Here is a 20,545-nt window from a genome sequence, read left to right as displayed (position 1 = left end):
AAATATTTCAGTAGAAGTTTCACAATAAAAATGTATTCTACAGCTATCATTAATTTTTTTGTTGTTCATATTTGGGCTATTAGAATATATGTTATTTTTCCACCCAATAGTTAGGAGATATTTATGTAATAAATATTAGTAAATATGATATCTACATTTTCCTAGATAGAATATAGTCAATATTTGTAATAGATGTTAGATACATACTTAGTGTCATTTTGAGATAATTTTATTATAGCATTAATATTTGTATGTGGAAATATTTCAAATGCTCTTACTTTTTCAAAGGACCTATGTTTACAGTGTAGTCAAAGGTAACTATATTAACGATTAAATTTGTTCTCTTTCTAGGAGTCCGAATATGTTTCTGCTCATCTTCATGAATGGATAGATCTGATTTTTGGCTATAAACAGAGGGGGCCGGCTGCAGTGGAGGCACTCAATGTTTTCTATTACTGTAGTTACGAAGGTATAAGCCTATATTCTTTTTTCTTATATTATGTTGATAGAAAATATTATTAGAAATTCCCTGACTGTCCAGTGGTTAGAAATCTGTTCTTCCACTACAAGGGGCATGAATTTGATCCCTGGTAGGGAAATAAGATCCTGCATGCCACAGGAGTCCATCAAAAAAAGGGAAAATATTATTTAATATGTATTTATAAATGGTATTTTAGACATAACTATTTAACATGAGAAAGACTACATTTTAAAAATAGTTTTAGAGACTTCCCTGGTGGCCCAGTGGTTGAGAATCCATCTTACAATGCAGGGGACGTGGATTCCATCCCTCCTTGGGGAACTAGGATCCTACATGCTGTGGAACAACTGAACCTGTGTGCGGCAACTAGAGAAAGCCCATGCACCGCAATGAAGACCCTGCACAGCCAAAAGATTAAAAATAAATAGTTAATTAAAAGAAAACCAACCAACTACTTGTGGGGGGTTATCCAGATGGTGGAGTAGTAGGATGTGAAGCTCACTTCCTCCCACAAAAAAAATCCACAAAATTTTTAAAAAATAGCTTTAGTGGCCTTTTGTATTTGAAAGAGTGCTTTTTTAAAACAATAGTTTCATTTATCCCATCTCTAAATTTAAACATCCATTTGATCACGATTTGACTCAAAATATGGAGAATGAAATCTACTTGGCCTCAGTGGAAAAAAAATGTAATGAGTTGTCAGCACCAAATCTACTGTATATTATCTCTTACCATAGATTCATAGTAAACTTCATCTTAGTTTTAACATAGAAGATTGAACTTTTCTTTAAACTTGAGTGGAAAATATCTCCATAAAATATTTTAATGAAATAAATTCTGTCTTACATAAGGAGTTTGAGATGCTTTAAAGCTAGGAAGAGATGACAGAAATAACTACAATATTTTTCTTGAAGGGACACGTAGAATTTATGAACTATCATGGAATTATTATGTACCAAATGTGTACTAGAACTTCTGAACATGTTTTCTTTAGGATGAATGAAAATGAATGTAAAGGTTGAGATAATAGGGCCTCATATGTCTTTTAAGTGTGAGCAACCCCAACCCTTTTGGATAGTAACATCCTTGAGAAGCCTTGGTGAATCTGCTTCATCTTGATGCTATAAATAGTTGGGTTGAGTACTGATGGAAATAAGAGGTAAATGTTTACCATTGTTGCTGTGTTCATTGCTTAGTTGCTAAGTTGTGTCTGACTCTTGCTACCCCATGGACTGTAGCCTGCCAGGCTCCTCTGTCCATGGAATTTTCCAGGCAAGAATACTGGAGTGGGTTGCCATTTCCTTCTCCAGAGTGCTGCTTAAAAAAAAAAAAAAAAAAAGGTACATATATGCAAATCAAATTATAAGGATCAAATATTGGTGGCATTAAATATTTTGATCTCTGGCCATATGTGTCCTGTCCAGGAAAGTCTGAATATACAGTTTTAAATTGTTAACACACTTTATAGAAGACTTTTTAGAATAATGAATGAAATATTTTCCAGTGATAGTAAGATGACATTATTTGAGCAAACTCTGGAGACAGTGAAGAATAGAAGAGCCTAGTGTGCTGCAGTCCATGGGGTTGCAAAATCAGAGGTGACTTAGTGACTAAACAACATTCTGATGTCTAGCTCAGGATCAAGTGCATTTTCTGAAGGCTTTGAAAGGCTTAAGAAGAATTTCTGCTGTATAATATTTTTGTTTATTTTATTTTTGATTGTTCTGGGTCTTTGTTGCTTCACATAGTCTTTTTTAGTTGTTATGAGAGAGGTTACTCCTCGTTGTGGTGCATGGGCTTCTCAGCGCAGTGGCTTCTCTTGCGGAGCACACAGGCTCTGGGCGTATGGGCTTCAGTCTTGTGGCACACAGGCTTAGTTGCTCCGCTTCATGTGGAATCTTCACAGATCAGGAATAGAACTCATGTCACCTGCAGTGGCCGGTGGATTCTTATCCACTGTACTACCAGGGAAGTCCAGGAGTTCTTTTCTAATCCTTCCATAGAGCTAATACTTCTAAAGATCATGAATAGTATGAAGTTTTGTGAATTGAACAGAACCCACTTGACTTTTGGTAAATAGACAAGCTTGTTCTATCTTACCTTACTTGGTTCATTTGGTAACAGTTTTGTAGAGAGGTAGCATAACATGGTGGTTAGGAGCATAGATTTTGAAATCAGACTACCTACTTTGGTCAAATACTAGCCATGTAACAATCCATATTAAGTATGACTTGGTATAATCAGTTTGCCATGGTGGTTAGGAGCATAGATTTTGAAATCAGATTTTACCTACTTTGGTCAAATACTAGCCATGTAACAATCCCTATTAAGTATGACTTGGTATAATCAGTTTGCCAGAACATCACTTTTTCCAACTTTTATTAGATAGACAGTATAGCAGCGTTTTTGTGTGGTTTTTACACTTGTTTCAGCTTAACTATCATAAAGAAAGCAATCAGGTGTACAATGAGTATAGTCTATATTTTTCCAAGAGAAACTTTTATAGACTTTTATAGAAACTTTTATAGTTAACTTTTGGTTAAAGCCTTTTTAGTTGTAAATAGTGGGTGGAATTTATTTTTATGCATATTTAATATCTGAAGTGTTACTGATTTTTAAAAAATTTACTTATTTCCATTCAGAATATTTTGTTGAAAATATACTAATCAGTCTCTGGTATTTTAAACAGTTGCGTGGCTTACTGATTTGTTTTCACTGTTTCGGCTTATTTTTCTTGGTTTTAGGAGCTGTGGATCTGGATGCCTTAACAGATGAGAAGGAAAGAAAAGCCTTAGAAGGGATGATTAACAATTTTGGGCAAACACCTTGTCAACTGTTAAAGGTAAAGTGTAAAAGTTACTAATTACATAAGTCTAGAAGTTAATTGCTAAGGAATAGTACTACCATTATTTTCAATAATTTTAATGATTTAAAACTTTATTTCAGAATTATCTAGAATTTGGAAAAAAATTATACTGTGACTAAAAAAAAGTAAATTTAAATGATTCTTCCTATTTTGAATAACAAAATATTATAGTCGAAATCCACATATTCAGTCAATTTCTCTTGAGTCACAGAGGATTTATATTTACTCAAAAAGCCGATCACCTTTATTTAGTTATCTCCTGAGAGGAAAAGGTGAGGTTGAAGGTCCCTGTCAGGTGAGCTAGTATTCCCTCCTTTGTTTAAATGGAGAAAGAGAACTTCCCTGGTGATCCAGTGGTTAAGAATCTACACTGCCAGGACAGGGGCCACCGGTTCAATCCCTGTTTGTCCACACAGGGTAAAAAGGAGAGAGAGAGAAGGAAAAAAAAAATTATCATAGAGGTTAGTTTAATATTAGTTTGCAAAGACATTTTTATCTTTGTTAGTGTGAATTTAGAAATGAAGAATACATAATAGCATTTATTAAGTTGATACTGTCCTACGCTAGCACTGTGCTAAGTGATTTACCTAACCCTCACAGTAAATATTCAAAAATTAGCCTTATTTTTTTAGATGATAAAGCTCTATTTCATAGAAATTAATACCTAGCCTTAGAAAAGTCAAGTACTTTTTCCACCTTTACACAGCTAGAATGTGACTGGGGCAGAATTTGGATGCCTGATCATTTAACTCTGAAGCCTTTCTGCCATCCCGTGTTTCCTCTGAATTAATAGCTGTAAGCCCCCTTGTTGAACTTGTAGATCATTTTTCCAGTTCTTGTAGGTTGTTTACATCCTAATTATGACATTTTCTGACTTAGTTGTTTATTTATCCATCTGCATCACTATATTATAGCTATGTTAAAGTCCATAACCTTCTTTTAATCATTTTTGTATCTTTCTTGCATATAATTTGTGTGCAGTAAATATTTGTTGAATTGATATCTCCATAGCTATAATCGCAAAGGTATATCTAAATTCTGACTTATAGATGTTCTTCATTAATTCATTGATCAGACTGAGCTTTATAATTGTTACTGTTTATTAGCAACGATTTATTTGAAGTCTCCAATATTGATCTTTACAGAATATCCATATTTGAAATCAGTGCTTGCTGACAGTCAGAGGTAAAAGTAACAGAATAACAGAACACTTCATTGAACTTTAAAATAGATTCTATAGTAATTTTTCAGCAGCTTAACTTTTTTTTTTTAACAAGGGTAGTGTGAATTAGTTTTTATAATAAAAAAAGTCATTAAAAATAAGCTTTTGATTTCAAATAAAGTGAATACTCTCATGGTTAATTGAGAGCTAAATATTGAATTAGAGCTGCCAAATCTATTTCCCATGATTTAATATTTTAGAGAACACTCTTGAGAGTCCCCTGGATTGCGAAGAGATCAGACCAGTCAGTCCTATAGGATATCAGCCCTGACTATTCAGGAAGGACTCATGATGAAGCTGAAGCTCCAGTATTTAGGTCACCTGATGCAAAGAATTGACTAATTGGAAAAGACCCTGATGTTGGGAAAGATTGAAGACAAAAGGAGACGGAAATGGCAGAGGATGATATGGTTAGATAGTATCACTGACTCAATGGACATGAATTTGAGCATACTCCAGGAAAAAGTGCTGCAGTCCATGGGGTTGCATAGAGGCAGACACAACTTAGTGACTGAACTACAACAGCAATATTTTACAATAGAGACAGAAGAATCCTCTTTAGATAGAGTTCTATTCTACATTTTAACTGTGGCATTGGAATAATAATTTGACTTGTAATTCTCTTATTTAAAAAGGTGATACTGTCTTTTTTCTGTGACATAAAATCTAAGAAATAATAATAATTTATTTGAAAAGCAATGCAGCAATATCTATAATTCAATTCCAGTAATATGGACATTCAGATCTTATTTCAGGAATTATAAAGATTCACCCATTTTATAAACTTTGATTTTTGAATAATCCATTTAAGTTTACCAGTATATATACATCAGTGTGTACCATATTTATGATACTCTTCTACATGGTTAAAATCTAAAACTGAATAAGATTTACTTTCTTACTTTAAGATATCTGTTGTCTAGTTGGAAAAGACCATAACCAACTATATATAAACCAACATAAAAAGAAATAAGTACTGAATAAAATGCTAAATAATGTAATGTGCAGAGGAAAATAATGAAAGAGAGTAATTAATTACTTCTGACTTAGAATTTCAAGGGAGATATCAATAAGAAAGACTGTAGAAGTAGGGTTTCTCTAGGAATGAAGAGAGCCAAACTCTGCTGAGGGAATTGTCTGAGCAGTTCAAGTTGTCAATAGTGCATAGAATGTAATCCATTGAATCTAGAGTCCAGTATGTATGAGGGAATATAGTGAGAGGTATTTTAATGTAATTATGAATTATTTTTCCTTAATTTTTTTAAGGAACCACACCCTTCTAGATTATCAGCAGAGGAAGCAGTGCAGAAGCAAGCCAAAACAGACACTTCAACCTTTAACCTATTTCAACACCTCCCTGAACTCAAGTCATTTTTTATAGAGGTAATCTCCAACTTGATAATATCAATGGATTTTCTCTATAAATTCTATTCACTTCCACATTCCTTTTATACCTTAATGGAGAGTATAGGTGTTAATCCAAAATAGTAAATAATTCTTCACTTTTATGTTCTTAGAATTTTTAAAACAACCTTGTTGAATGGTTTTGTTTGCTGCTGAACTTTTTCTCCTGGCTTTCTCTCTTCTAATTTCATGTTTTCCTGAAGGAAACATAAGAAGGAAGGATAATTTGATTTAAATGGCTTCTTGTGTCAGTTGAGATGATACATAGAGGAAATCTAAAATAACTTTTAGTTGTAGTGTCTATTCATGTATAAAACATGGCCCATGAGTCAACTTGTTAACTGCTAATATCAGAAGGAATAGTCAGTGAAGCAAGATAAGTAATTAATGCAGTTCTTGAAAGAGTATGTTCAAATTCAAATGTTTAAATATACATATTGAGTTACAGTTGATCCTTGAACAACACATGGTTGAACAGTGTGGGTATACTTATACATGGGTTTTTTTTCAATAGTAAATACTAGAGGTACTACATAATCTCTGGTTGGTTGAGTTTGTGGGGCCGAACTGCAGATAAGGAGGAACTGCAGGTACAGAGGGCTGACTACAAATTATATAATGCATGGAGAGTTGGCATCCCTAACCCTTGAGTTGCTGAAAGGTCAGCTGTTCTTTGAATAATTCAGAATGTGAATGTGAAATGCGTTCATACCTATAAATGTGGTTAGAACAGATAATATTAACTCTTTTGAAAGAAGAAAAATGATAAAAAGGTATCAAGAATAGATTGAACATGTACATAGAACGTGTAGTAACTCTTATGCAACATAACAGAGGTTGGTAAATGTTTTCTTAAAGGGCCAGATAGTAAATATTTTGGGTTTTGTACCTACATATAATTTGAAGGTGCTTAATTTCTTCCGGTAGTGAAATGGGACATGTTTTTGTGTCCCAGGGAAGCTCATTAGCGACTCAGTACCCAACATATTTATCGGGGGCTGGTCACTGAAGTACCCTCTGCCTAACACATTCCAAATTCTAGACTCTGCAAAGAAAAGCAGGTGTTTAGACGATTGTCTGCACAAACAGTCTAGACATAGTGAGCCATGTGCATCATTGAAGACAAGTTTTACATCTGTGTAAGGAAGTCTTTGCCTGCCAAGTTCCTTGATGCCAGCCAATGGCCAACCTTGCAAACAGCCTTCCTAAGGAGAGCAGTCTCAATTCTGCTATGTTATCTTTTTACTATACAGAGTAACCCATAAATTCCTGTTTGACCCCTAAGTTGATGGACATGTAAGACTATATTTATTATGTAATTCTGATAAGTATTTTAACTGCATCTAATCTGGGAGGGATTGGGGGCAGGAGGAGAAGGGAATGACAGAGGATGAGATGGCTGGATGGCATCACTGACTCGATGGACGTGAGTCTGAGTGAACTCCGGGAGTTGGTGATGGACAGGGAGGCCTGGCGTGCTGCAATTCATGGGGTCGCAAAGAGTTGGACACGACTGAGCGACTGATCTGATCTGATCTGAATCACTTATGGCATTTTCTGGATTCTATCTGCAATGCAGTGACATTTGCCCCTCTCTGCACCCAAGTTACATGGTAGCTTTCCTAGGGCCAGTATCTGGATTAGGATAAAGAATGCAATTGATATCCTTGGGTACCAGTAATTGTTAATCCCTTTTCATCATCATAAAAGAAGGTGTTTCCCACTCACTCATATGAAAAGAGAAGGCCTCTGTTAGGTCTCGTCAGATAATAAAATGGTGAAAAAAATTGATGTAGCAGTGAAAGCAAGAGCTTATTAAATAGATTCCTTCAGATATCATTTCCATTTATGCTTGTGTAAATGTCAGTTGTCTTCTCTTGATTAATTCACAGTATGAAGAGAAAAGATATATTCTAACTTCATATGGTTATAATTAATTATTTAGTTCATATAAAACTCTTAGAAAATCACCTGGCATGTAGTTTGTACCTAGTAATATTAGGTTATAGTTTACCTCATAAATGTTAACTGTAATTTATGAGCTATTGTCACATCAAGAAGCTTACTTCAAATCCTTGTTCTCTTTAACATTGTAATAAAATAATGGTAATATAATAATGGTAATAATGTAATAAAATAATAAAATTATGTTTCCCAAGGAGTGTCTTTATTTTCTGGTTCTTTTGTTGTGGCTTTCAGGAAGGGCCTCAGGTAATGGAACAGATCTATTTTTTGAAAGTTAAACCCAAAAGGAAAAGTCTGTAATATATAACTAGTTTTTCCATTTCACTTATTTGAGTAATGTTTCCTTATAAAGTCTATATTTTCTACTTTATATTCATGTCTGTATGCATGGGAAAAATAAATATTTTAAATCATTGGCTGTTTTAGATGGTTGACACTCCTTGAAATCTACATCCTTGTTTAATGGCAGGATAGTGGAATATAAGAAAGTGATGGGTTTCAGAACTTTCAAGTATGCCATTCAAACACAATATAAAATTCCTTTCTTGTATTTTAAATTAACTGGTAATATGTTTTGGATAGAGTAAAATGCTATATTACAGGGTTTATCTTTATTTAAAGAAATAGAAGTTTTCAATAATTTGTATCTAATAAAGATAAGAGGAACCAGCCACTAAAACCTCTGTCCTTTATTTTATAGGGAATTAGTGACGGTATTCCGTTAGTAAAGGCAATTGTTCCCAAAAATCAGTCTCGTTCTTTTATGTCACAAGGAAGTCCTGAGTTACTGGTAAGTTGGTTTATACCTTTTTCACACTACCATGTCTATATCCATTACAACTTACTGAAAAAATTGAGAAAATAAATTTTTTTAAGTCTTTTAAAAAATTAATAGATAAGGGAATTCCCTAGCCATCCAGTGGTTAGTGCTTTATGCTTCCACTGCATGGGGGATGGGTTCCATCCCTGGTTGCCTGGTTGGAGAACCAAGATCCCACATGCCACTGAACATGACCAAAAAAAGAAAAAAAGATAAAATTTTTATAGAATTAATTTGACCAAGTATAAAAATGTATCTTTTATTTATATGGCTTTTAAGTAGTTCTGTAATTCTAAAGTTTGTTTGGAATAATAAATATGTGAAAAATACCAGGAAATTTTATATAAGAAAAGTATGCTATGGCATCTTATTAGATATTAAAATTTATCATAAAGCAGTGAAAATGAGATATAATACAGGATTGATAAAGGTCCGACCACCTGCAGGACATATTAGGAACTATGTGAATTTTGTCATTTACTCCTCCTAACAATCCTATGAGACAGGCACGATTATTATTATTTCCCTTTTACAGATAAGGATTAAACCTCAGAAGTCACTTGCTCAGAGTCACAAAGCTAGCAAGTAAGGGATCTGGGACCCTAGCAAGTTGACCAAACATAGGTCTGTCTTATTTTATCACTGAGAGATGATAAGAATTTGAGCATAGCACAGTGAACAGTAGAGATTTCAGAGTTAGACCTATGTTTCTAATTATGCATATTGTGTGTTTGCTTAGATAAAATGTCTTCAAAGATTAACAAAAATAATAAGTACTTTTTTTTAAAGTGGCAGAATTCTTAAGTTATCTGAATTTTTTTTTGGAAGTCTGTCACTTTCATCAAGGGGGAGTAAAACTTTCCATTTTTTAATGTAAGTATTTACTATTACTGTTCCTCCTAAAAGGAGACCTCTTTAACAGTTCTTCATAAATTCTACTTATGATTTATGTTCTAAATGATAAGTATCTTATTTTTGTGGTTAAGACTTGATCCTTAATTTCTTCTGACTGCCAACTAATAGATGCTAGTATTTGAGAAATTTTGAGGAAAATAATCTTACTAAAGGAGGATACATTGGGACAACTTTTTTTGTAGTATGATAACCATGAGCTTTTTAACCATTTGAATTATTTTAAGACTTTTTTAATGAGTCTCATGTTTTAAGTACATTATCCTGCATTATTCCCTAAGTGACAAAAGCTAATAACATTATGTGGGCATTTGGTTGTTTTTGAGTTGCTTTCTTTAATCTTTTCATTGAAGGTTTGTCCACATGTGTTTCTTTTCCAGATAACATTAAGCATGAGTCATATTATTGGAACCCATGGGTGGCTGCCTTACGACAGAAACATTTCTAATTACTTTACATTCATCAGGGATCAAACTGTGACAAATCCTAAGTAAGTCAATGGACATTTAAAACAAAACAGGTACCTTTACTATCTTATTGCCAAGAAAAGCAAATAGATTAAAATTTCCAACTCCCAAGTTTCCTGTTCCTGACATCCCTTTATCTTGTCTTTATCCTTTGAGGCTATTTACAGAATTGACAGTCTTACTAAATTGGTTGTGAAAGTCAAGATTTAAATCTTTTTCACACCTTCACCAATCTCACTTTCTTTACACTCAATCCTCGAGACTATATTGTTATATATATTTTTGTTTAATTAATAATATTAATAAGGTTAATGTATTTTCTGAATGTATCATTTATTAATAGATATTTCAAATTGAACATTTGAACAGACTTGTTTTTTATTTCTTTTGGAAGAGATTAAAAAAATCATTGATATCAGTCTAAATGATCTTTTACAAAAGAGTCTAATATTTAATTGTGTTTACAGAACTCAGCGTAGTATGAATGGCCCTTTTGCTCCAGGGCTGGAGATCACTTCTAAGCTATTTATAGTATCACATGATGCGAAGTTGCTTTTTAGTGCTGGACACTGGGATAATAGCATTCAAGTGATGTCACTTACAAAAGGCAAACTTATTTCACACAATATCAGACATATGGGTAAGCATTAACTCCCCCCACCCAAATTTTTGTTTTTAATTTCTAACCGTGATAGTAGTACATGCCTCTTATATTATAAAAGGCATGAATTTTACCTTTGAAATTGAGTGAACTTTTTGATAGAGTGTTATGAATATTCTTTCTTTAAGAGTGTCTAATATATTTTGGGTATACTAAGCATCATATAAATTAAATACAGCTTCACAGTATTGGAAAGATGCTAAGGTAAGTCTTTGGAAAAATCGGTTGATAGAATCAGAATTTTATGACAAAATGGTAAAAAAAAAAAATCTCTCATAGAAGTCTCATAGGTCTCATAGATGACTTCTCATAAGAAGTCACCTGTTCTATTACTTTGTTAGTGGTAAAGCATGAAAGAGGTAAAATTGTTGAATATAGTTTAATCTGGTGCTTCCTAATATCTCAATCTTTTCAATGTAAGGATAAATCATTGAGTAGATTTTTTTTCCCCAATAAAGCTGTTAAGAAAGGGAAATAGAGTCTGCTACTAATTTTGCACCAGTGACTGTCGCTTAGCTCAGGTTTTTTCAGTTTAGGAAAAATATATTTTATATTGTGAACTTATGGTGTAATATGTACTGTTTTGGTTAGGGACACATATTCAGTAGGATTGTAGTTCCAGTAGTAGTGGAAGGTAATAGGAGATGAGAGAGTGAGGGACAGAGAAGAGTATCGAAATAAGTGGGGATTTATTTAAAGCTACTTAAACTCATGCCAAGATTCTGACAGGCATATCTTGCCCTATGTCTAGTCATCACCCTTGAAGAAGGGTGGGCTCAAAGAAGGCTCTCCTAACATGATTTGAGTGACATCCTTTCCTGTGTCACTCTTTCCCAGTGCTTTTCCAGTGGCATTCCTACATTTCTCCCTGCTAGAACGACTGAGTTAGTGATAGTTTGAACATAACCTAAAATTGCCCCTGTATTTCTGTTTCAGTCAAACTATGCCATTTCATTTTTTTTTTTTTTTTACATTCTTTTTTCTTACAGATATTGTGACTTGTTTAGCTACAGATTACTGTGGAATACATTTGATTTCTGGTTCCAGAGATACTACATGTATGATATGGCAGATTACCCAACAGGTAGTCACACATTTAAATACTCTGGGTTTAGATCAGAAATTCTCCCTGGGGATACTACTGAGATGTCTTAATAGACAGTGAATTTTTCTCTGACGTTGAATGGTTATTTGAGCTCCTTTGCCATCTTTTACCCCTCATTCTGCTCTGTGTTAATCAGCACTTTTTTCCTAGGTTTATTGTCCTGATTCATGACCTTATCTTGTATTAATTTCCAAAGATAGCTCCTTGTTAACTTATTCTAGAAAAATGGTTATTTTTCTTGTCTTTGTTTACATAACATTCCTATTTTCAAGTGCAAAAACTAGAAATTATAAATTAGAATTTTCATCAATCTTGTTGTGTACTCTCACGATGGTGCAAGGAAGTGTCTTTCTCTTTATGGCTTTTGGATTTTCTACCTTGCTTAGAAAAATAAACAGGCTTTCTCTCACTCCAAATTTATGAAAATATCTAAAATATTTCTTGTAATACTTTTCTTATTTTTTTTATATTTCAATCTTTAATCCATTTTTAAATTTTATAATATAGAATATTTAATATTAGATGTATTAGTTATATAGATACATTATATATATTATATAACCATATAGCATATAAAAATACATGCTTTTATTTATTTGTGAGTAGAAAGTCATTTATGCCAACACAATTGATTACCCACTGAATTGGATCTTTTTCTAGATTTCCCTTTCTTCTATATCTATTCTGTGTCAACATCAAAATGACTTTATTTTAGCAGTTTTAATATTTGGTAAGGCAAATCCCCTCTCACTGTGTTTCCTTTATTAAAGATTCTCAGCTATTCTTTTATGAGTTTTTATTCTTCCATATGAACTTTCAAAATATTTTAACTGTCCTCAAAACATTTCATTTTAGTCTTAATGACATTATATTTAATTTCTATATTAATTTAGTGTGGATTACCATTTTATAATTATTCATATTGCAAAAGAGGAAGTGTCTTTCTGTATTTGTTTCAGGTCTTTTTTCAATGTCTTTTGGTAAAATTTTTTAATAATTTTTTCCCCATTTTGGTCCTGTACTTTGTTATGTTTACTTTTAACTATCTTTTTTTTATGACTGCTTCAGTGGAATTTTAAAAATCGTTTTTATTTCTAACTGATGATTGCTAAAGAAGTTATTGATTTCTACACAGTTATCTTGTACCTAATCAGTTTACCAAATCCTTTTATCTAACTCATAATTATTAGTAGTATTTCTTGAATTTTCTGAAAACAGGGTAAATACACATTCATGTGATCTGAAAATAATAGTGATTTTCTTTACTTTTTCCAATATACTAATTACTTCATTTTCTTGCCCTATTACACTGTTAGTGAATACAATAAAGCACAAAAATTATAGTGAGCATTCCTGTCTTAATGTCTGATTTTGATGAACTTGCCTTCACTGTTGTACCATTTAGTATACTATTTGCTGTTAGGTTTCACTATTTGTGGGTTTTGTGGGTTTTTATTTTTTTTTATACTTCAGTAGTTACCTTCTTTTCTTTTTTGATAACTTTTTAGTTTTAATAAAATTTCAATTTACAGAAAAGATACAGAGCTAGTACATTTTTGCCATTTGCCTTAGCATTCTCTCCCTATCTTTTTCCCCTATCTTATTTTTTTTCCTGAACATTTTAAAAGCTGGAGGCTTTTTGTTCCTTTACAACTAAACACACCAGTGTGTCTTTTCTAAGAACAAAGACTTTCTTATATATAACCACAGTGCAATTATCAAAACTGAAACACTGAACATTTATACAATACCTTTATCTGATCCACAGTCTGTGTTCTAATTTTGTTAGTAGTCCTAATCATGTTCTTTTTAGCTGTTTTTCCCAGTTTCTCTTCCTTTTTTAATGTATAAGTTTTTCTTTTACTTTTTTTAAAAGTAATGTATTATGTTGGGAAATGTCCTAGTTTTGCACCATCCTTGAATTTCTATAATAAACCTTATACTTCATACTGTCTTGTTATATTTTACAGCAAGATTTTCTTTTCTAGTCCTTTACTTTTCTACTTATATGTGAAAGAAATCTGTTTTTATTCTATCTTTGTATGTTTAACATTGGGATATGCAACTTTTATAAAATGAATTTGGGAAGAATCCATCTTCTTTAAATAATATAGGAATTATTTGACTTTTAAAAATTAGATGGGAGTACAGTAAGCACTCAGACTGATACTCTTAGAGGAACACAGATATGACCCAAGTAATAGAGTGTCAGGGAGAATTCATCTACATTGTGTAACAGAGGAAGAAAGTCTGGACATTTATCCATGGTAATCATAAATCAAACACCATGGCAACTACTCAAGCATTTGTATCATAGAAAGTACTGTACCAAACAAAGCATGCTACGAACAGATAAAGAAAATAACTTAGGTACAGAGAGATTGCCTGCAATAAGTTGTGCTATTAGAAGAATAGAATAATAATATTAACTGAATAAAATAGGACCTCAAAGATGAAATTATAAACTAGCATAATAAAATGAAAGGGAGATTGCAGAAGAATCAAACTGAGATTAAAATCAATACCATTACAATTATAAATAAACCCAAAGCAGAAAAAGCAAAGAACAAATTTAATGTGACTGAAAAATCAAATTATTAGCATGGAAGAAAGATTTAAGGTAATCAATGTAAATAGAAACAACAAAAGCAATTAGAAAAAGAATGATAGTTCTAGAAATCAGAGACAGGTCAGCATAAAGATAATTGATGTCCCTGAAATAGGACTCCAATAAATAAAAAAGAGAAAGTATTCAGAGATGTAATAGAAAAAGTTTCTTTGAAGTAAAGGAAGAATAATTCTGTAAAGGGCAAACAATACACTTGTTAAAATTAATCCAAAGCAAACTTTGAAACTCTTCATATTATTAGTATGTTTTTGAGGTTGAAAAGATTGAGAACCATTTGAGAATCCAAGGAGAAATCCAAGAACAAGTACTTCTGAGAATAGACTTAGTGGTAAGAACTAGTTGCAGGGTTGATTTGTGACTAGACAGTTAAACTACAGTATAAGTTTTTGTATAGAAAATAGTGTACGAGAAAGTGACCTTTGCTTTTCTGTTTTTATATTAGGGAGGTGTTCCCGTGGGCCTAGCATCTAAACCCTTTCAGATTCTGTATGGACACACTGATGAGGTGTTGAGTGTCGCCATCAGCACTGAGCTAGACATGGCAGTGTCAGGATCAAGGGTAAGATTGTACCTTTAAAAATACTGATTTTTTTTTAATATAAATTCAGAGAAAATATTTATATTATATAGGAGAATTGGTAAAAGCATAGAAATTTTATGCTAAGTTTGTCCAGGACTTTGCAGAAGTAGAAAAATACAGCAAGAAAAAATTTAAAGAGACTGGATTCTATTTGTAGATTTTTATTAGTTAAAAGAAGGCCAGTTTATGAAATAAAATGCCATTTGAAATTTCAAGATTGGAATTTTTCCTAAGGTACATGTATTATTCCACGATGGAATAATCATTTTCTCAGGTCCTTTCCCATATTTCTTTCTCTTGCTCAGTTTTTTACTTTTTCTGTTCTTATTTTCTAATATCTTCTGTGTGTAGGATGGCACTGTGATTATACATACCATTCAGAAGGGTCAGTATATGCGGACTTTACGACCGCCTTGTGAGAGTTCTCTGCTCCTGACCGTTCCCAATTTGGCTATATCTTGGGAAGGACATATTGTCATGTACTCCAGCATTGAAGAAAGTACCTCTCTCAAGGTATGTAACAGTTTCATGCACTATGGCTAGACCATTAATGAGATTGTCTTCTCCTTTCCATGTTGTATACATTGTGTACACATGGGGCATTTTGAAAAGGGAAAGAGCTGCTGCCGCTGCTAAGTCACTTCAGTCGTGTCCGACTCTGCGCGACCCCATAGACGGCAGCCCACCAGGCTCTGCTGTCCCTGTGATTCTCCAGGCAAGAACACTGGAGTGGATTGCTGTTTCCTTCTCCAATGCATGAAAGTGGAAGTGAAGTCGCTCAGTCGTGTCTGACTGTTCGCAACCCCATGTACTGCAGCCTACCAGGCTCCTCCCTCCATGGGATTTTCCAGGCAAGAGTACTGGAGTGGGTTGCCATTGCCTTCTCCGAAGGAAAGAGCACAGTATTTTGAAAAGGGTATTTTCCTTCCATTATGCAATTTGTTCATTCCCTATCACAATATTAGCCTCATGTTTTGTTTTAGGGCTTTTTATAGGCTTTGGAGAAGGAGATGGCAACCCATTCCAGTATTCTTGCCTGGGAAATCCCATAGACAGAGGAGCCTGTCGGGCTACAGTCCGTGGGAGTCCCAAAGAGTTGGACACGACTGAGAAACTAACACTAACTAGCACTTTAGGCCTATATGATTTCAAAAATAATTTCTAATTGTGTGGCACTTCATAAGCTTAGATGGAAATTATTCTTTTTGCACAAGGCAGGGTATAAATAAACCATGAATTTTATATGTTTATTTCATTTCAGTGATAAGGCTTTTTAAAAATTACGAGAACTTTTAAAAATTATTTTGGAGGGGTGAGAGTTCTTGTTTAATATTTATTTACTTAGCAATCTGATTGAAATCACTTTAACAATGTTGTCTACATATTTTCTCTTTAAGTATAACATATGTTTTTTCCAGAATTTTAAACCCAGTCATCATTCTGTTATTAGTCATAGTTTTAATTAACAATTCTGAAACTGTTTTAATTTGAGATCATTAAATTTTCTTTAATCTTTGCAGGATAAGAATGCATTGCATTTGTTTTCTGTAAATGGCAAATATCTAGGGTCTCAAGTCCTGAAGGAACAAGTATCAGATATATGTATAATTGGAGAGCACATTGTCACAGGCAGCTTACAAGGATTCCTGTCCATAAGAGATCTCCACAGGTAAATAATAAGAATTACTGAAGTAACACTTAGGAAAAGACATTAGTATTTTCAGTGAGTAAAATCTGTAGTCTAAGATTTCTAATCTTTTTATCATTTATTATGAACATGTTTTTTTGGTAACTATAAAAAAGTTGGGGAAGCTAAATTATTTCTGGATTAGTAAATAAAATTTATATGTACATTTAAAAAATATAGAAAATTTTATTTTGTATACATTTTACCACAATAACAACAATTTTTTTAAATAGCCAAAAAAAAAAAAAAACAGTTTTCAAAGTGCCAAGCCTGCATTATGGATTTGGGAATATGTCCAACTGTAGCTTCAATTTTTAGAAACTAAAGTTGGGTTGGGTTTTTTTTTAATTGAAGGAAAATTGCTTTACAATGTTGTGTTGGTTTCTGCTGTGCAGCAACGTGGATCAGTTATAGTTATACATATGGATCCCCTTGCCCTTGAGCCTTCCTCCCCTCCCTTCAGCCCACCCCTCTAGGTTATCACAGAGTGCCATGCTGGACTCCCTGTGTCATATAGCAAGTTCCCACTAGCTATCTGTTTTATTTATATATATATATATCTATCTTAACCTTAGTTCGTCCCACCTGCCCCTTCCCCTGCTGTGTCCACAAGTTCATTTTCTACATCTTCATCTCCATTCTTTCCCTGAAAATAGTTTCATCATTTTTCTAGATTTCATATATATATATATATATACACACACACACATTAATACATGATATTTGTTTTTCTCTTTCTCACTTCATTCTGTATAACAAACTCTAGGTTCATTCACCTCACTATTGCTGACTCAAATTTATTCTTTTTTTTATGATTGAGTAATGTTCCATTGTGTATATGTACCGTATCTTCTATATCCATTAATCTGCTGATGTACATTTATTTACGTTGCTTCCATGTCCTGGCTATTGTAAATAGTGTTGCAGTGAACACTGGGGTACACATGTGTTTTAGAATTGTGATTTGCTCAGGGTATATGCCCATTAGTAGGATTGCTGGGTCATATGCTAAATTTAAGGACTTCCCTGATGGCTCAGACGGTAAAGCGTCTGTCTACAATGCGGGAGACCTGGGTTCAATCCCTGGGTTGGGAACATCCCTTGGAGAAGGAAATGGCAATCCACTCCAGTACTATTGCCTGGAAAATCCCATGGACAGAGGAGCCTGGTAGGCTACAGCCCATGGGGTCACAAAGAGTTGGACACGACTGAGCGACTTCACGTTCATGGTAGATTTATTTCTATTTCTTTAAGGAATCTCCATACTGTTCTCCATAATGGCCGTATCATTTTACATTCCCTTCAGCAGTGCAGGAGGGTTCCCTTTACTCCACATCCTCTCCAGCATTTATTGTTTGTAGATTTTTTGATGGTGGCCATTCTGACTGTATGAGGTGATACCTCATTATAGTTTTGATTTGCATTTCTCTAATGATGAGCAGTGTTGAGCATCTTTTCATGTGTTTATTGACCATCACTATGTCTTCTTGGTAGAGATTGTCTGTTTAGATCTTCTGCTCATTTTTTGATTGAGTTGTTTGTAAAGTTGGGTTTAAAATATTTTTTTCAGTTGTAATCAGATAAAGTCTTTTTCAGGCTAAGTCTAGCATATCTGTTCCTGTTATGTATGTGTGTGTTTAAAATTGGTGAAAGGCTTTTGTTATTTACCCAGTGAAGGAAAAAATCTTTGTAAAGTAAGTACGTTTTTAAGTTTGGTGTTCTTTATGTTTAGCAACTTATATTCACAAAGCACTGTTTTCCCTTGCATGCCCAAATACATTTTCTTTTCTTCTCTTAAAACACTTACTGTGACTTATTTATATACCTCTTAGTATCTTGGCCCCTCCCTAAACCCTTCCTTCTTAATAGTTTCCTGATCCAGAGTGTTCTCTTACTGCCTTCATATCAAAATCACTTCTGTATCAATATCACTTTTGATTTTTATATTTTCTTTCTCATTTTTGTCATTCTTTCCCATGTGGTAGAGCATTAAGTCTACATTTCAGTAATATCTTTCCAACATTTTGTATTACAACCCTGATTTTAGGGTATGGTTAGGAGAATCCCAAATTAGAAAAAATTAATGGAATCTTTTAGCAAGTTAGACTAGAGCATAGTGTGTACATCTTAAATTCTTCATTCTCTAATCATAAAAGCTGTGAACATTTATCATAATGGCATGTTATATTTTTATACCACATTATCTTTTAAAATATATATTACATCCTTTATGACAAAGCAAATATACCAATTTTATTAACCTTATTCCCCACCAGCACATAGTTTTTGGGCTTTTACCCTTTTGTTTATCCAACTTTCATTTGTTAATCATTTCGTGAGAGCACATATAAATGGTTAGAGTGCAAACAGATGTTGGAAATAGAGAAAAAGTGTATTAAGTATTTTGAGTCATGCTATAAATGTCGGCTCTTGTGTCACTCAGGTTTTCTGAACTTAAGTTCCCACATTTATAAAATTAGAATGTATAATTAAATGACTGTTAACTTCCAGTTATAAAGTTCTGTGAATCCATTGTATATCTGTGTAATTATGTGCTTTTTATTTCTCTTCTAGTTTGAATCTCTGCATCAGCCCATTAGCCATGCGATCGCCTATCCACTGTGTTTGTGTAACCAAAGAATATAGCCATATTCTTGTAGGATTAGAAGACGGCAAATTGATTGTAGTGGGTGTTGGCAGGCCAGCTGAGGTAAAACCTAGCATCACGGATGTAGTTTCCCGTACTTTTGGGGATTCCCTTGGTTCTTCTTTATTCCAGCTAAATCAGACGTCTCCATTATGGATAAACAAACTGAAAAACAAATTTGATTTTTCAAAGTACAGTAAATGAAAGCGAACAAAGCCAGTATTCAAGAATGATAGTTATATTATTATATTATTGAAATCACATGTTTAGCAGTTTTCATTTATAGCTCTAGATGAGTAAGAAAGTTCTTTTATTCTGTCTTTCCAAATCTAAATTTAAAACCACACACTTGCATTTTTAATACATATAAAAGCATTTATAAAAAATGAAATTAGACTAAATAACAAAACAGTTTATTATTCTTTTGTAAATTTGGCCATGCTGTGTGGCTTACAGGATCTTAGTTCCCTGAACAGGGATCCCACTTGAGCCCTGGCAGTGAAAGCACCGAGTCCTAGGCACTGGACTACCAGGGAATTCCCCAAACTATATTAATTTCAACAGATATTTAGCATGATTGTATATCAGTTGTACTTTTGTAAAAGCAGCTTTCTGTTTTTTACTTGGAACTACAAATATCCCCATATAACGTGCTAATTCTCAGTGTGTTTCCTATAGTTCCTATACATTTATTTGCCAGTGGCTTATTAATTACTGAATATTCAGATACCATAAATCTAAGACTATTCCTAAGAAAATGTAGCAGCTGTACTCCAAGTAATCTAGTGATTCTTTTAGAAAATTTATTTTGTTACATAGACTCATATTTAAGCATTATAAATTTTTATTGATATCATTGGTCTTTTCTGAGAAATCTAAAATATGACATCTGTGGGGGTTATTTCAAGAGAAGACATTATTGAATAACATACTGTCATTGGTTATAATAAATCCATTATAGATCATATGAACCTCTTTGCCAGATACTTTCTTCCAGGATATTAATAAAAGAGGTCTTACTAAAGTGACTACAACAACATTTAGTTTCAGGTCTAATGGTTCCCCCAATAATGTCAGCACGTCTATATTTCAATATTCC

At 33.3% G+C, this 20,545-nt stretch overlaps 1 protein-coding gene across 11 annotated transcripts in view; it reads left to right on the top strand.

Moving 5' to 3' along the window:
• NBEAL1 (neurobeachin like 1) overlaps positions 1-20,545 on the top strand; it is a 164,493-nt gene that overhangs the window by 135,067 nt on the left and 8,881 nt on the right. For 6 of the 11 annotated variants that reach the window (XM_086345219.1, XM_086345186.1, XM_086345194.1 and 3 more), the window contains 11 exons: positions 352-469; positions 3,226-3,323; positions 5,836-5,952; positions 8,639-8,728; positions 10,051-10,160; positions 10,605-10,777; positions 11,788-11,882; positions 14,975-15,091; positions 15,464-15,625; positions 16,633-16,781; positions 19,374-19,509. In XM_086345219.1, the coding sequence (XP_086201345.1) occupies positions 352-469; positions 3,226-3,323; positions 5,836-5,952; positions 8,639-8,728; positions 10,051-10,160; positions 10,605-10,777; positions 11,788-11,882; positions 14,975-15,091; positions 15,464-15,625; positions 16,633-16,781; positions 19,374-19,509 (1,365 nt within the window). Of the gene's footprint in view, positions 1-351; positions 470-3,225; positions 3,324-5,835; positions 5,953-8,638; positions 8,729-10,050; positions 10,161-10,604; positions 10,778-11,787; positions 11,883-14,974; positions 15,092-15,463; positions 15,626-16,632; positions 16,782-19,373; positions 20,410-20,545 lie in introns of those variants that run through there. The other 5 variants (XM_086345163.1, XM_086345140.1, XM_086345153.1 and 2 more) reach the window with 1 other exon arrangement.

This window comes from Bos grunniens, chromosome 2 (assembly GCF_055505025.1).
Source record: "Bos grunniens cultivar Pamir isolate PY7600 chromosome 2, Bosgru_T2T1.0, whole genome shotgun sequence".
NCBI classification, from domain to species: Eukaryota; Metazoa; Chordata; class Mammalia; order Artiodactyla; family Bovidae; genus Bos; species Bos grunniens.
This window is presented reverse-complemented; position numbering and strand designations above follow the sequence as displayed.